This window comes from Hemiscyllium ocellatum, chromosome 23, assembly GCF_020745735.1.
Source record: "Hemiscyllium ocellatum isolate sHemOce1 chromosome 23, sHemOce1.pat.X.cur, whole genome shotgun sequence".
NCBI lineage: Eukaryota > Metazoa > Chordata > Chondrichthyes > Orectolobiformes > Hemiscylliidae > Hemiscyllium > Hemiscyllium ocellatum.
In genome coordinates this window covers 46,193,491-46,210,488 of record NC_083423.1, presented here as the reverse complement: position 1 = coordinate 46,210,488, position 16,998 = coordinate 46,193,491, and the positions used below count along the sequence as shown (strand labels likewise).

The 16,998-nt window shown below is 41.3% G+C and overlaps 1 protein-coding gene across 1 annotated transcript in view; it reads right to left on the bottom strand.

Annotated features, from left to right (window-relative positions):
• The window catches only part of LOC132826621 (troponin T, fast skeletal muscle isoforms-like), a 51,879-nt gene that overhangs the window by 11,175 nt on the left and 23,706 nt on the right, over positions 1-16,998 (bottom strand). Inside the window, exons 7-12 of the mRNA XM_060842577.1 lie at positions 11,083-11,140; positions 8,912-9,028; positions 6,930-7,007; positions 1,880-1,993; positions 1,067-1,179; positions 544-634 (exon numbers count right to left, since the gene is read on the bottom strand). Of these exons, the coding sequence (XP_060698560.1) occupies positions 544-634; positions 1,067-1,179; positions 1,880-1,993; positions 6,930-7,007; positions 8,912-9,028; positions 11,083-11,140 (571 nt within the window). The remainder of the gene's footprint in view (positions 1-543; positions 635-1,066; positions 1,180-1,879; positions 1,994-6,929; positions 7,008-8,911; positions 9,029-11,082; positions 11,141-16,998) is intronic.

The window sequence follows — 16,998 nt, the reverse complement described above, 5'->3', positions numbered from 1 at the left end:
GACTGTACTGTTCATTTCATCAAAAAAGTAAAACTGGGACAGGGAACTTAAGTATGGCAAGTTGGCCTTTTATTGAACATTTATGAGATACAAATAAATGCTGCCTTGCCACCTGGAATTTGACTCACCTTTAAAGCTCAGGAGCACTAACTTGTGAAATTTCATCCCACCACTGGGATTCTGAATGTTGGCCTCCCACCCAATTAGTGTGCCCTGACCATCTTTCCTTTCATTCCCAGGAGTGGGGCACAATCCCACCTTAGGAGATGGACAGTCTGAATGAGTCAGCCCTCGGTGCGCAGTAGAGAAGCCTTAATTACAAAGTTAACTAGCAGAAATGGAGCCTCTTTAGTCCCTCAAAGACACACACATTTAGGCAATGCAGATATGTTAAGCAGAAATCTTTCAAATTCACAGGAAAACAGCTTTATTGAGAGAGCCAGCATTAACAAAAGTGAGTGAGTCACATCCTTCTGTATTGAAATGTTTTACGATTCTAACAAAGAATAATGTCAGAACAAACGATGTGAAAATTGTACATACTTCATATTTCTGCCTCTTCAGTTTTTCACATAGATCAAATTTCTCTCCCTCAAGTTGCTGCAGCCAGTCTGCCAGTTCCTGCGCTTTCTCTCTAAATGGTAACAGATATTATGACAGTCTGTATCTGATGTATATTCTTCTACGGACATACAGGTGTACATAGATCAACATCTTCATTCAACGCATGCAGAATTAGAAATACTTTTCTCACAATATTTTCAAGGAACCCAATTTTACAAAACGCAGTGTTAGCTTTCAGTTTGGCGGAAGTGGTAAGGGGGCTGGAAAACAATGAAAATGTTACTTTGGTTCCTGGACTACAGAGAGCTGAACAAGGATGCTACATCATACACGGGTGGCAGAGGGACCAGGGACACACTAGCAAGAGCTGTTAGCATTTGTCGCAGTTAACAAACTGATAAAAGGTTAGTTGGTTCTGACAGCACTTGTGCTAAGCTACAAATTATCACCACAGCAACTATTTTTTTGCCAGTTCACATCGATTTCATTGGCAAGCACTTACTTGAGTTTCTGTTCATTAAGATTCTCTGTATTAAGAGGTTTGCGTCGATCTGCCAGAATCTTCTTTTTCTTTTCTCTCTCTGTTTGCTTCCTGCCACTTCGACGGATTTCAGTCTATCGAAGCAGTAATTTGGTTGTAATGACTTGCCATCAAAGCATATCCATTCTACCAAGTGTATACACAAAATGATTGCAAAATTGGTGAGTCCTCATCATCTGGAGGATTGGGTATAGTGCTGGTCATTCTTATGGAAGGACGTTATGCATTAAAAGCAGCTCAGGGAAGGTTTACTGGAATGAACAGATTGCCTTATGAGGAAAGGCCAGATGGAGTCAGAAGTGACTTAATTAAAATAGAAGATCCCGAGGGGACTTAACCGAATGGATGTTTCCTCTTGTGGGAGAATCAAGAACTAGGTGTCACCATTGAAAACATTTTCTTTCCCTTCGCCCCTCTCAGATTGTCTCCTTGGAATTCCCTTCCTCAAAAGGCAGTGGATGTAGGATCTTGAAATACCTTAAGGCAGAGGTCGATAGATTTTCAATTACCAAGTGGGCAAAAGTTTGGAATATGCAGGAATCGAGTTAAGGTTAAAATCAGATCAGCCATGATCTTACTGAATGGTGAAGCAGGTTTGAAGCACTACATCTTTTTTTATTTGTATGGTAATTATTTCTCAAATTATAAAAGCAATAGAATTTTCTTTAACACAATTAGATGCAAGTATAGGAATTTCTAACACTAACAACAATTGACCTTGTTCACACAAATAGATGTTAACGACAGACAGTATTAAATCACACCATCACATACCTTCTGTAGGTAGCCTCCATAATGCAGTGCCATATTCGACAAAACCTTCTTTTTCTTCATATCCTCTTCTGCTTTTTTCCGAAGTTCCTCCTCTTCTTTTCTTGCCTTTTCTTCCTGGGGAACAATAATTTTCAAAAACTTAATAAGTAAACAGTGTTATATTTTGGCTTGTTATTGTTCTTGGTGCAGGGCTTTGCAGAACTTGAGAGTACTCAGGCTGGGGGTGCACATTGCACTTCCTGATGTGTGCTGTGATTCCCAGTACAGAATAACAGATGGAATACATGAATTTAAAAAAGATACACTCCTAGGATTTGAACACCACAATTCCTCTTGTTAATTACCAGGAAGAGGTAGTGTGGGCTACATTCCTAAACCATTTGGTCTATAAGGGCATCACATGATTGTTAGGATTGTTCCAGGATTTTGCTCTAATGATAGTGAAGGAATAGTAATGAAGTTTCAAGTCAAGATGGTATGGGGCTTGGGGGTGCATTTGCAGATGTTCCCATGTATAGGCTGCCCTTGTCCTCCTTGTGAAAGAGGCACAGGTTTGGAAGGTGCTATGAAAAGACTCCTGATAATATATTGTAGTGCATCTTGTAGATGCTACCAATAGCTGTCACTGTATCAATGGTGAAGGGAGTGATTGGGTGTTAAGCAAATGGACTGCTTTGTCCTGGATGGTGTTCAGCTTCTTGAGTTACTCAATAGAGATTTCATGGCATCCAAATGGGTTTTGTAGCCAGTGTTTAAGGCTGGTCCAGTTCAGTTTCTGGTCAATGGTAACCACTGGGAGAATAATAGTGGGGGTTCAGCTATGGCAATGCCATTGAAAGTCGAGTAATGGGTAATTTCTCTTTTTACAAACGGAAATTGCATGGCACTGTGGGGCCCAAATGTCACTTGCTGCTTGTCAGCTCAAACCTGAATTTTGACCATTTCATGCGTTAAACGGACACAAACTGCTTCAGTATCTCAGTTGTAAATGGTGCTAATCATTGTGGCATCCCCAATTCTAACCTTAAGATGGAGGAAAGGTCTTTGCAGCAGCTGAAGACATTTGGGCCTAGAACATTACCTCGTGAAACTCCAATTGGTGATGTCCTGGAGCAGAATTAATGGACCTCTAACACCCATAACCATCTTTCTTTGCACTAAATACAAAGCCAAACACCAAAGATTAAAATTCCAACCCACACCTCAACAAATTCCCAGTGACCCAATTTTGCTAGGACTTCTCAATACCATACTTAAAATGAGACCTTGATGTCAAGTTCAGTCACTCTCACCTCTGGAGGTCAGCTCTTTTGTCCATGTTTGGGCTAAGGCTGTAATGAGATCAGAAGCTCAGAAGCTCTGGCAGAATCCAAACAGCGCCTCAATAGGCAAGGTAATTCTGAGCAAGTACTGTTTGATACGACCGTTAATTACCCACTTCCATCACTTTGCTGATGATCAGCAATAAGATGATATTGAATTTATCTTGTACTGAAAAATAAGTGGTTTTTAAAAAATAATGTTCATCTGTGCCATTAGAATCTGGATGCTTCGATGTAATTCATGGAAATTATTAGGGTTCCAATTTACTCTTTGTATTGTTGGTTGCAAAATTCATTTTGCATAGATGCTACTTTGAGAAAATAGCTGAAATTGAAAGGGAATAAAAAAAAACTCTGTTCAGAGATACCATTATACACATTTGGAGAAGACCAGACCTGAATATGGGCCTCCTGGCTCACAGGCAGCGGCACTACCATTGTGCCACAAGAACTCTCTTAGTAGCTATTTAATTAAATTCAGGAAATATTCAGCACCTCAGTTATATACAATTCCAGTGAAGTTTATGTTCACATCACAATTCTGTCCAAACTTCAGGAAGGAATTTGCCTCCCAATGTGTACCATGTGTCTAAGGTCAACATTCCAAAACAAAGATGAATACAGAAAAGGAATTATGTATTGCAGAAATTTTTTTTTTTAAAAAAAGGTGTTTTTCAATCTCTATATAGCTGTCTTAAAATCATTAAAATATAACTCTAACCATAAACATAATAAATGCCAGTGATTTGTTCCACAAAAACCTGAAGCCTTGGAGACCAAAGGTAGAACATGTTCAGAAATCCAGTAAAATCTGATGTTATTGTGAGCTTAACATAAAACTAAAGCTTCAACCAATTGCTCACTCGCTCCAAATATCTAAATGTCAATTAGTGTTAGCTCAGGGCATAATATGACAATTTAATTGATCGTGATTGATGTTAGTCTATTTTTATTTATCTATTTTTATTATGCTTGATTGATTAAACATTTGCAATATGTGATTTTGAATAGCTGCTACTTTGCTTTGTTTTATTCATTTACAATTTCAGTTATTTTTCTAAATTAAATCGGTTTAGAAATGCTATTACATATAACTGGAAAAGGCAGGACTAAAATCTGGGTCACCTGGCTCAGAGATAGGGACATTACCATTGTGTCACAAGATTTTTCATTGATTGGTTAAATATTGGTATAACCAATTAGAGCCAATAGAAGCTTCCAAGAACCTGAGAAGCCAGTGTTATGAGCAGACACCATCTACCAGTTTGCTGAGGACACCGTGGTAGGATGGATACCGAACAATGATGAGTCAGAATACAGAAAGGAGTTAGAGGGCTTGGGACTTGGTGCAATGAGAACAAACGCTCACTCAATGTCATCAAAACTAAAACATCTGATCATTACCCTCAAAGAAAAAAAAAGAGGCGAACACCCCCCCCCCTCTACATCAGAGCAGAGATGGAGAGGGTTGTGATGAAAGGAGTGACAATAACTGACAACCTGCCCTGGACTTCTCATGTAGGTGCAACAATCAAGAAGGCACAACGATGCCTCTTTCTGCAGTTGGAGCAGGAAATTCGCCCTGTCCATAAAGACCCTCACCAACACTTAGTCTTACCACAGAAAGCACGCTGTCCAGGTGCATAACAGCCTGGTACGGCAACTGCTCTGCCCAGGACCGTAAGAAACTACAGAAGATGGTCTGGGCTGTGCACACAATCATGGAAGCTAGCCTCCCATCCATGGAGAAAAAAAAAAAGTGAGGACTGCAGATGCTGGAGATCAGAGTTGAAAAATGTGTTGCTGGAAAAGCACAGCAGGTCAGGCAGCATCCAAAGAGCAGCTTATGCCCGAAATGTCGATTCTCCTGCTCCTTGGATGCTGCCTGACCTGCTGCGCTTTTCCAGCAACACACTTTTCAGCTCCCATTCATGGGCCCCACTCACACGTCATGTTGCTGTGGAAAAGCTGCCAACATCACAGACCCCTCCTATCCCGGTGATGATCACTTACAACCTCTTCCATCAAGCAGAAAGTATAGAATCTTGAACAAAAGCACCAGCAAGTTCAGAAACAGCTTTGTTCTTGTTGTTATTAGATTGATGAATAGACTTTCTAACTTCAAATAATGTTGATCTTGCCTCACATACATCTTATGCAACATAACCTGAATGCCTCACTCTATCCAAGTTTTTTTTCCTCACACTATGATTCGTATGTCCTTGCTTACAATGATCTGCCTGCACTGCTCACAAACAAAGCTTTTCACTGTACTTAGGTACACGTGACAATAAGTCAAATCAAACATACAAGGGAATCCTATGTTTGCTGAGAGATTGCTAATGGAAATCAAATACATAAAACACAGTAGACACAGTGCACATGAGAATCGAGGAGAGAGGATGTGGGGTATTGAACACGCTAGTGATCTCCAAGGAACCAGAGCATTTATTGCTTGTGAGACCAGAAGAGTGACCCACTTGGTGTGAGGACAACAGTCAGAACCCCAAAGTGCTCTGGACATTTTTAACTTTTGATTTCAAAATGTGTCATATATAAAAAAAGGAGACGGTTACAGCTAAAAATGGCACAGCAGCTCGGTCAACTGCTCCTTCTCCTTTATAGCTCAGATTCCTTGCTGCCCAGATCTTTCTGCCTTGGGTAGATGTAAATTTAATACTTGCCTTGGGAGGGGCCAATAGAATTAAACACCTAAATTTTCAAAGATACTTCAAAACAGACTATACTGTGGTCTCTTGCAATTACCAAAGTAAAGAGAGGCGATTGATTTCCGGCTTAACAGCAAGCCACCCCTATCCCCTCCAGATTATAACTTAATCTGCAGACATACCTTGTGTATTCTTCAAATGGAGAAACAGAAGTTCAGGCGCTTAAAGAGCATATCTACCGGAGTGAACTAGTGGAACTGAATCTTCCCGGTACAGCTGCCAGTATGCAAGTGTTAGTGTGCCATGAAGATCATAGCTCAAAAACTATCCCCTCGTTACCCCTGCACTGCAGGTGATGAACTTTCCTGAAGAAGATTATCACAAAGGAAGCAGGATTCTCAGTCATCCTGAATCACAGTCAAAAGGCATTAGGATGACAGAATCTCAACCCTCTGCAAAACTATTGTTTATCAATCCAAATATTCACCTTCCAATGTTAATGAAACTAATAACCTCCACTGCAACATGAAAGATACAAGACACTGTCCATATATTTTTGGAAAACTTTTATCCTTTTGGATGCCATTCTTATTTCCAATCTGTGTATACATGTGCTGCATTAATATTTCTTCTTACAGTTAGTAATTAATAAAAACTCACTTTCTTAATTCACAACACCTTGATTAAATTATCCCTCTTTAAATACAATTTCCACTTGTGACTGGGAGGAGGGAATCCTAAACTGAGCCTTGTTATGACCAACTAACAGGGCACATAAATAAAGAAGGAAAGCCAGTTGATCCATACCACCCGGTAGGTTAACATTGAGTTCTCCTGTCTGGAACTGAAATGAATTGAGAAACCCCAGCCAGAGACAGGCTGAAATAGGTTAGCAGGAAGAGCTGAAAAATACTACTTGCCTCTTGCTAGGCTCTGAAGGTGTATGATATCACGTCTCATGTCGCCAAGCCACCTATATACTTTCCTCGCCATTGGTTGGGGAGGGAATGCATAACAATTCAATGCAAGGCCTTCACGATGTCTGCACAAAAAACTTACAGCAGCTCGGTTCAACCGCTCCTTTTCCTTTTCAGCTCGGATTCTCTGCTGCTCAGATCTTTCTGCCCTGCGCTTCTCCTGTGAATATTTCATTTGGAAGTAGTTATAAAATGATTTTAAAAAATTGGGTACAAGAATGCTTCATATAAACTGTAATGTAGCAGAGATAGAAACTGGTACACGATCACTACACACGACAGACATTATAATTCATTAAAATGGACATGAACAGCTTTTTCTGAAAAATGAAAAATAGCCAAATGCTACATTAATGCAAGTCAGCCTTTCTATGGAAAATATCGTAAGATATTTGAGACATACCTTCATAAGCTGCCAGGTAGTTTGGTGTCAACCTCATGAAAGGATTACCATTTCAGACAGTTGACATGTCATCACATGACTTTCCAACACAGCCTGAACCTTGACTAACTGTAAGTGAACCCCAGGCTCTTCTGGGATTTTGCAATCTTAGGAATGGGTGCCTGCTGTTTTGAATAGCCACATGCAGCAGAAGCTGGTGTCCTCCCTGTAGCAGGTTTAATGGAGCTGGGCTTTGAAATCAGGTGTGAGGGTGGCAGACGGCTTTCTAACTACCTTCTCACCTTCAAGTGAGCAGTTAGTGCTCATCTGACTGTCACTGGTATTAACCCAGTAGCAATCAGGGAGACTCGTTATACAGAAAGCAATATGAGGCGACATGGGACTCCTGCTGACCCTCCAAAAGGCAGATGATACCTCCAGGATTTTGCATATGAAGTAAAACTATAGACATGATACAGACTCTGAACTAGGGCTTCAAATTGAGCAAATTCATGAACTCTACCATACTGACAGTAATTGCTATTCTAACACATAGAAACGGTCTCTGCCTGTGCATATGCTCATCCTCTGCACAACACCTGCTGGAACATGCACACACAGAATTATTGATTAAGTTACATAAAGCATACTCAGATTTTTAATCACCATAAGTGTCAGGGAACTATGATTTAATCAGCAAGAACTGAAATAAAGAGTACATTTTTGTGGGGTTAGTCGGCAAATTGTGCGTGTGCTATGTTTTTACATCTGGCACCGGCATTAATTCATAATTGAAATTTGCTTGATAAAACATTTGTTATACTTGGCTCCAACATCCTGTGGATATACAGACACAGTCTCCATTCAACTCTTGGGCCATTAGAACCAAACTGTTTGGGTCTTCAGATAATACTTGATTCTCTGAATTGAGGCAGACAAGACGTTGGTGGTATTTACCAAAACCCCAACACTACTGGCTGACTGCCTTAGATTTGGATACAACCGAATGTTAAATATAAATGTAAACTTTGCAACACAAAACTGTCGATATGGGTGTACCAGTGGGAGGATTGGGCACGGAATCCAGCACTGGATACTCTATGCAATTCTGTAGTCTGTTTCTACCACTTCGTGACACTTAAAGCTAACACAGAAGACTCTGAAAATTAAACATTTCATTTTTCCACACAAAATGAGGGCTTAATAACGGTACCCATTTAAATGAAAATCATTTGAAATGGTACTTTGCAAATTAATATTAAATTTGGTTTTCTCCCACAGTCCAAAGATTTGCAGGTTAGGTGGACTAGCTAGGCTAAAATTGCCCATAGTGTCCAGGGCTGTGCAGGCTAGATGGCTTAGCCATGGGAAATGCAGGGTTAGTAGCACTGGGGGAGCGGGATGCTCTTTGGAGAGCTGATGTAGACTTGATAGGCCAAATGGCCTTGCTTCCACACTGTTGGGATTCTTTGATTACTATATGATTCTAACTCTTCTTTATGTAAAGAGAGCAAATCACAACTTCAAGACTTTACCGTATAGCTGCTCTGAAATTTCTAGGAAACTGGTAGTATCAAGCAAATTCAACACTTGGCAATGATAGACACTTGCCATGCAACAATCAGCATTCTTAAACAATAAGATAAAGACTTTATAGATAAAGCCTTTAAACCAAACCGTACAATTCTCTCTTTTAAAGCAACAAGATCTTCTTCCTCCTTTTTCCTCCTCTCGAAATGGGCTTCGATGAGAGCTTGCAGTTCCAACAGGTCCTTTTCCATACGTTTTCGTTGAATGTCCTGTGGGCAAAACGTAACACTGATAGTTATTCAAAGGCCTTCACTATCAGTTATGTAAGGGAACTGTTCCTTTAGAAAGTGACCTAGCTGTACAATACAGGGTTAACTCTACAAAAGTATATGCTCAGCATGAAGTCTTGTCCGGCAGTAAAAAAGTGCTAGTTACTGGGTCACAGTCATAACAGATGCACATTGCTCACAGTAAGCGCACGTGTCCAGAGGAGTGTAATTTTGCAAAGAAGATAAAAATCATAGGAGAATCTTAAGTAAGGAAAGAGATGCTATAGCATGGCTTATTTCAAAATATCTTTGACTTTATACCTGAATTAATCACCATGAAGAATTTAATTTATGAACTATTATTTGAGTAAAGAAACAGTACAATCAGCTACCAGAATGCTTTATTGCTGGTACCAATGTCCCTGTTTCAAAAAAAAAGTCAATCTTTTAGTCCACTTTAAATTTCATTATATTGTTACAAACGAAAGGGAGAACATACGTTTCGACAGGAAATGAAAGATTTAATGGGAGGAAGTGAGGACTGCAGATGCTGGAGATCAGAGCTGAAAAATGTGTTGCTGGAAAAGCGCAGCAGGTCAGGCAGCTAATGCCCGAAATGTCGATTCTCCTGCTCCTTGGATGCTGCCTGACCTGCTGCGCTTTTCCAGCAACACATTTTTCAGCAATGAAAGATTGAATCCCAGGCTTGGTTAGTATATTTACAATGAACAAAGTATCAATTCCTAATTGTGGTTTGTTTTCTTTTATGCTTGGGGAAGTGAACAGTGTTAATGATAAAGCAAAATACTGTAGATACTGGAAATTTGAAACAGAAATAGAAAGTACTGGAAATACTCAGCTGGCCTGGCAGCATCTGTGGAGAGAAAACCACAGTAAATGGGCAGAATCTTACCACCTTAGGCTTTCTGTCAGTGTTTGCTAACTGACGCAGGGAAAGAGGAGGAAGGGAGTGGGTAAGGGAATACTACTGTATCTTTAATCACCCAGAAAGTAAGTCAGCCAGCGATCTACAAGTTTGTGCTTAACTGTAGTTTTAAAAAGTTGAATATTGCATGATAGAGTTTAAAATGTGGAAATAAATAAATCAATCAATCAGTTTAATAACTAAGTAGGGCAAAAGGATAAACTTTATTTAAATTTAAAAAAAGGACTGGAACATAAAAAACCTCAGTGGAATTTTCTCAGTCTATGAATGATGTTGCAATGGTGAGGAAGTGGAGAATATCCAGTGAGGAGCTTCTAGATGTCAAAAGCACAATGGAAGGAAATAGCACTCACTCCTGTAATGGAGAGTCTCAGGCTCAACCGCTTACTATTGGTGAACCTCATATGCACAGATTCTTTCTTGGTATCCCTCCCTGTCAACACCACAGGCTGTGAAACTGCCCACATTGCCATCCAATGAATCTTTGTAAATTTCATTTCAGGTGGAGGAGGAAGTGTCTTGCAGAGTCAGTGTCTTGGCCTCAGAGCCCATGTAGATACCACTGGCATCTTGGGAGACAAAACAATGTTGCGAACAAGGGGCAGAAGCTCAAGCATGTTGACAGTATATTCACAGTGGTGATAACGGAACAGCAACACAGCATTAGACAACAATAGGCAACACAGGGTGCGATGCATAGGTAAATCAGGCAAGATTTAGAAGATAGTGCAATGAAACTTGCCGGAGCTCACAGAGAGGAGCCCTCCATGAAACTTGACAAAAGAGAAAAGTTGGCTGTTTTCTAATAAGATTCTACCGTCAGTTTTTGCAATGTTTCAAAAATATTAAAGACTATTGGAAGAACTTCCGAGTTCCAACCTTACTAAACAGGACAAAAGAACTGAATACGGCGGGGGGTGGGGGGGTGGGGAAAGGATGCCTATTTTTCAGGTCATTCAAACTAAAAATCACTACAAAATCAAGAGCACTATACTTCAACCAGACAAACCTCAATTCTAATTTACCTGATTTGTCTTGCTCTTAGTGGGCAAAACCACATAGGCACCACCCTCCACAAAAGGGAACCCAATTGAAGAAATATACTCACATCAAAGTCAACTTTTTCACCATCAGGCATTTTGGGAGCATGGCTTGGTACGAATAACCTGAGAGAGAAGGAAAGGGAGAGAATGGGATTAAATATGATTTCTGAATTTCTGCATTACATCCTTCATGCTTCCCTTGTATGTGATCACTTACTCGGTCACTACAATTCACACTTAAACTACCATAATGCACAATGACAACAACTTACATTTCTATTATGATTTTTAATGCTGCAAAACATGAAGAAGTAGGTTATAATCCCAGCTGATGGTAATATTAGACAGGTCAGAGCCCAGAGTGAAATTTGGCTTGATAGAACACTAAAATTTCTTTTTTGCAATTTGTTTACAGCAGTGGTCATTCACTGAACATATTCATATAGCTGCAAATGCACTTTTAAAAAGATAGACCTTATTACACACTAAAGAAAAAAAAAGCTCCGTTATACTTTAAAAGCTCTTTGTCAAATGAGAAAGAAAAAAAAAGATTAAACACACATTTACCCTCACCATCAATCTTACACACAACCCTCAGCCTGAAGGATCACCCTGTTCCTACGTTAAAGGTCGTGGTTCAGGTGGCATGGTTTACCTGGCTCCATTCCAGCACATGTCTGCATTCACCAGATGTTATCATCTTTAATCAATACATTTTCATGAGACCCTAAAACAAACAGCTAATGCGGTTTATTCCTTACCCGGTGTTCCTCAAACCTTGTTGTAAGCTTTCACCTTGGACAACTAAAAATATTTATTTGGAAACTTTTTAAACTTACCTTTCCTTCTAAAAGTACTCAAAATATTTTCTTCCCCTGACTGTTCTGGAGACTGCTAACCTGTACTGCTGTACATACAGGGTCTTTTCTCTCTTGCTTCTTGCTAAAGGAAACCCATACACTTACTAACTTTCAGGATGGCTCTCTGTATTAAAGGAAAACTGGTTTCTGGTCTCACCTCACAGAATCCCTACAGTGTGGAGACATGCCATTCAGCCCAGTAAGTCCTAACAACCCACTGAAGAACATTCCATCCAGACCCATTCTCCTACCTTTCTCTTTGTTACCCAGCATTTCCCTTGGCTAAGGCACCTAACATGCACATCCCTGAACACAATGGGTAATTTAGCATGACTAGTCCACCTGACATGCACATCTTTGGACTGTGGGAGGAAACCCACACAGACATGGGGAGAATGTGCAAACTCCGCATAGACGTTTGCCTGAGGGCGGAATCAAACCCAGGTCCCATGGTGCTGTGAGGCAGCAGTGCTAACCACAGAGCCACCATGCTGCCCTTGTATCACAGGACACTACAGCCCAATTAATTTTCCCTTGTTTTCGGAAGCACTAAGTCCCTCTTCCATTTTTTCTTTAAAATGATTAATTTAAATACCTATTGTGGTTAGGGAGCCATCATTCAGGCCACTTTGTTTTGGGTGGCTTTGACTTCCTTGAGTGCGATTGGATTTGCACTTATTCAGGCAGGTCAACAGTATTCCATCACACTCTTGACGTGACTTCTAGACCGTGGATAAGTTTTAGGAGTAGAGCTACGCATCACAGAACTCCTAGCCGCTGTAGCCACAGTATTTATATGGTCGCTTTAGTTCAGTTTCTACTCAATAGCGACCTCAACATGTTGGCAGTGTGAATTCAGTAATGGTAATGTATCGAATATCAAGTAGTCTGTTTATTTCTTGATACTGAAGTGCTAAGTAACATTCACATCACACACCAGCCCAAGCCTAGATTCTTTCCAGGTTTTGATGCAGGTGCATATGGAATGCTTCAGGATCTGAGGAATTGGGAACAGTGCTGAATACTATGCAAAAGTTAGGGAACATCCCTACCTACCAGCTTATGAAGTAGTTACAGATGGTTGGACAAAGGACTCTGCCCTGGGAAACACCCTTGGCCATATTCTATGACTGAGCTGATTGACCTGCATCAACCACAACCATTTGCCTTCATATGAGAAATGACTTCAATCAGAAGAGGAAGTTTCCCACCCCACATTCCCAATGACTCCTGTTTTTCCTTGGGTTCCTTGACGCTGTATGCAGTCAAACAATGCTTTGATATCAAGGGCAGTCACTCGTATTCTTATCTTTGGAATTAAGTTCTTTGGCCCACATTTGAACAATGCATTAGTGATATTAGGAATGGAGTGCTCCTAGCAGAATGCAGACGGAGCATCAGTGGACATGATACTGTCTTCTCAAATATGCAGTTCAAACACTTGGAGGAGCCCTCCAGTACTTGCCTACAGAGCTGCAGGGGATAACACTGCCATGTTGCACAGCATGGCACAATAAATGGACATTCATATCCAGGGATAAGAACACAGAGCTCTCAGGAGGGCATGCAGTTCCCTATCACATCAGATGGCAATCCCGATGGAGAGAATGGTGTGATATTGAGAGATATTCTTGGTCAGATCAGTACATTGTCATCAGGATCCACCTAATATGGAGACAGTTCTGTTCAGGAACCTGAAGGATCTCACTGTACTTTCAGTACCCATTGCCTAGTGAGCTGTTGCTAGATAAGCACCCAGAAACATTAGTGCTGTGTTCTCCCAGGAGATGACCATCTCCAACAAGAGAAAATGCCAATAAGAACATACATAAGAACGAGGAGCAGGAGTAGGCCATCTGGCCCTTGGAGCCTGCTCCACCATTCAATAAGTTCATGGCTGATCTTTTCCTGGACTCAGATTCACTTACCACCCTCTCACTGTATCCCTTCATTCATTCATGGTTCAAAAATAAAATCTATCTTAACTTTAAAAACATTTACTGAAGTAGCACCAACTACTTCAATGGGCAAGGAATACCAAAGATTTACAACCCTCTGGGTGAAGATGTTCCTTCTCAATTCAGTCCTAACTCTTCTCCCTCTAATCATGAGGCTATGCCCTCATGTCCTAGTTTCACCCGTCAGTGGAAACATCTTCTCTACTTCTATCTTATCTATTTCCTTCATAATTTTATGTTTCTATAGGATCTCCCCTCAATCTTCTGAATTCCAATGAATATAATCCCAGTCTGGTCAGCCTGTCCTCATAAGAGGACACTCTCAACTCCGGAATCAACTTAGGTGAACCTCCTCTGCACCCCCTCCAGTGCCAGTGCATCCTTCCTCAAGTAAGGTGACCAAAACTGCACGCAGTTCTCCAGGTGTGGCCTCACCAGCACCCTGTACAGCTGCAACATAACCTCTCTGCTTTTAAACTTAATCCCTTTAGCAATGAAGGACAAAATTCCATTTGCCTTCCTCATTACTTGTTGTACCTGGAGACCAACCTTCTGTAATTCATGCACAAGGACACCCAGGTCCCTCTGCATAGCGGCATGCTGCAACTTTTTACCATTCAAGTAATAATCCTTTTTACAGTTACCCATACCAAAATGGATGACTTCACATTTATTAACATTGTAGTCCACCTGCCAGACCTTTGTCCACTCACTCGATGTATCTATGTCAACCACTGCCCTTGACATCTGCTGGCTTTACAAAGCTAACCACTCTGGGTTCAGTGTTCAGGGATTGTCAACGAGATACTTTTACAGGTCCCCTTTGTCACAAAGCATGTTAGAGCTGGCACTTACCAGAAAATAACTAAACCTCGTGCCAAGCAAAAGCCTAACCGCTCCCTCAAGATGCGCCCAAGCTGAGAGAGCAAAGACGGTGTGGATACCACTGCTAAATCAACAGCAAGTTAGCAATTCCACTCTGGATGACACAAGTTGGACGCAAGTGTGATCATCACACCAGCTACTTCCTTTTGAATTTCATCTGACTGCTGCACAGTGACAGGCAGTGTGCAACATAAAGCACAGCAACTCACTGAGGCTCCTCACTGGTCAATGATATTTATTGTCTGGAAGGACAGTGACATTATTTGTAAGGAGTGGAGGTATCAGTATATGGGATATCTTCCTTATCTGTGAGGGAATCATGGAGTTCCACAAAGTCTTGAAATAGTATCATTGCCTTTCTCTAGCCACTAAGGATAGGTCAGTCCCAGAGAGGTCTGATCAGCATGGCTTCCATGAATACACCCACAGATGGCAACCAAACAGTCAAAATAACCCTTTATGTTCACGTCCCATGAGGGGTACACATACACCGGCAGTCTGAATGAGGGTTTGAACTTGCCCTAATGCGTGTGCTTGGGCCACATCTTTCACTCTATCCTGTTGTTACTGAGACTCCAGGCTGCAGTCTCCATCAATCACTGGGGAAGAACCTGTTGCATTCATTTCCCTGAGAATTGTAGCTCTCACTCAATGACAGGTCACCCATTCATTTCAGACAATCTCCGCACTGTAGTTAGACGATGTGGAAAAGTAGCTAGGGTTATGCTCGAAACGTCGAATTCTCTATTCCTGAGATGCTGCCTGGCCTGCTGTGCTTTGACCAGCAACACATTTTCAGCTGTGATCTCCAGCATCTGCAGACCTCATTTTTTACTCCAATATTCCTGGTATCCAGCATGCATGGGGAGTTGGGTGTGGTCAGGGAGTGCCAGTCACATGAGAAATACTAGGGGTGACTGGAACACTCAATTAGTCACTGCCACAAGGTGACCATGTGTTTTAAAAACAAGTGGTCGGGATTGCTCATAAGTACCAATCTGAGGTTTTGATCAAAAGGTGGGCTAGAGAGGGGAAAGATTGAGAGTGAGGCAACCAAAATGACTGGTTCCCAGAGCAAGGAAATCTTCTCCTGTTCTAATAAGTCAGTCACTGTACTTTGGCCAGGTCTTCATGTCATTTACAATTGTGATATCTCCTTTTGCATCTCAGCCTCCTACATTGTAGGAGTACTACAATGTGCACTAGGGAGATGCTTTCTGGATTACTGGCTCCATGAGACTTCCAGGTGCTTGGCTACTGGATATTTGGGACTTTACTGCATTCCTATTGTGAAATATAATACCACTGTGAAACCATTAGCAGTTTTTATTTATTTCTTCACTTGTGGGAGTCACTGGCTGGTCCAGCTCTAGACACCACTGGTTCGTGTCCAGGTCTAGATACTGCTTAGAAGGAAGGGAGCTACCTTCTTGAATCACTACAGTCCATAATTCAGGCTACACAGTGTGCTTTACTCATGAGTAACATGGTGCTCAGTGTCACCTGAGGTGTAGGCAGTCTCCTCATGTCTGTCCATGAAGAAGTATCAAGGAAGCATAGCAATTTTCCATTCCATGCATTCAGCTCTGGCAACCTGCCTGAGGTAATGAGGGGGCAGATGTGGTTCCAAGGACACATACTAGAGAGAGGACAGCTCTGGACAAATAGGCTGGGTAAGCCTTGGAAGACAAAAAGGTGCAAAAATGGTCTTTAGTATCATCTTCATCCTGAGTTGGTTTTCAGGCATGTTAGTAGGGCTGGCTGTTGGCTGCAGCAGTTCTCCACTCTGTGCCACGAACACCAAAGTCCTGTCAAGTGTAAACAGCTTGTCATGTATTCCAGTGATAGTCTGAGGCTACTGACTGAGTCTTCAGGTGCTGGGTCCTCTACTTTTTGTCATTTACATAAATGATTTGGATGCGAGCATAAGACGTACAGTTGGTAAGGTTGCAGATGACACCAAAATTGGGGGTGGTGAAGTGGACAGCGAAGAGGGTTACCATAGATTACAGCAGGATCTGGACCAGATGGGCCAGTGGGCTGAGAAGTGGCAGATGGAGTTTAATTCAGATAAATGAGAGGTGCTGCATTTTGGGAAAGCAAATCTTAGCAGGACTTATACACTTAATGGTAAGGTCCTAGGGGGTGTTGCTGAACAAAGAGACCTTGGAGTGTAGGTTCATAGCTCCTTGAAAGTGGAGTCGCAGGTAGATAGGATAGTGAAGAAGGTGTTTGGTATGCTTTCCTTTATTGGTCAGAGTATTGAGTACAGGAGTTG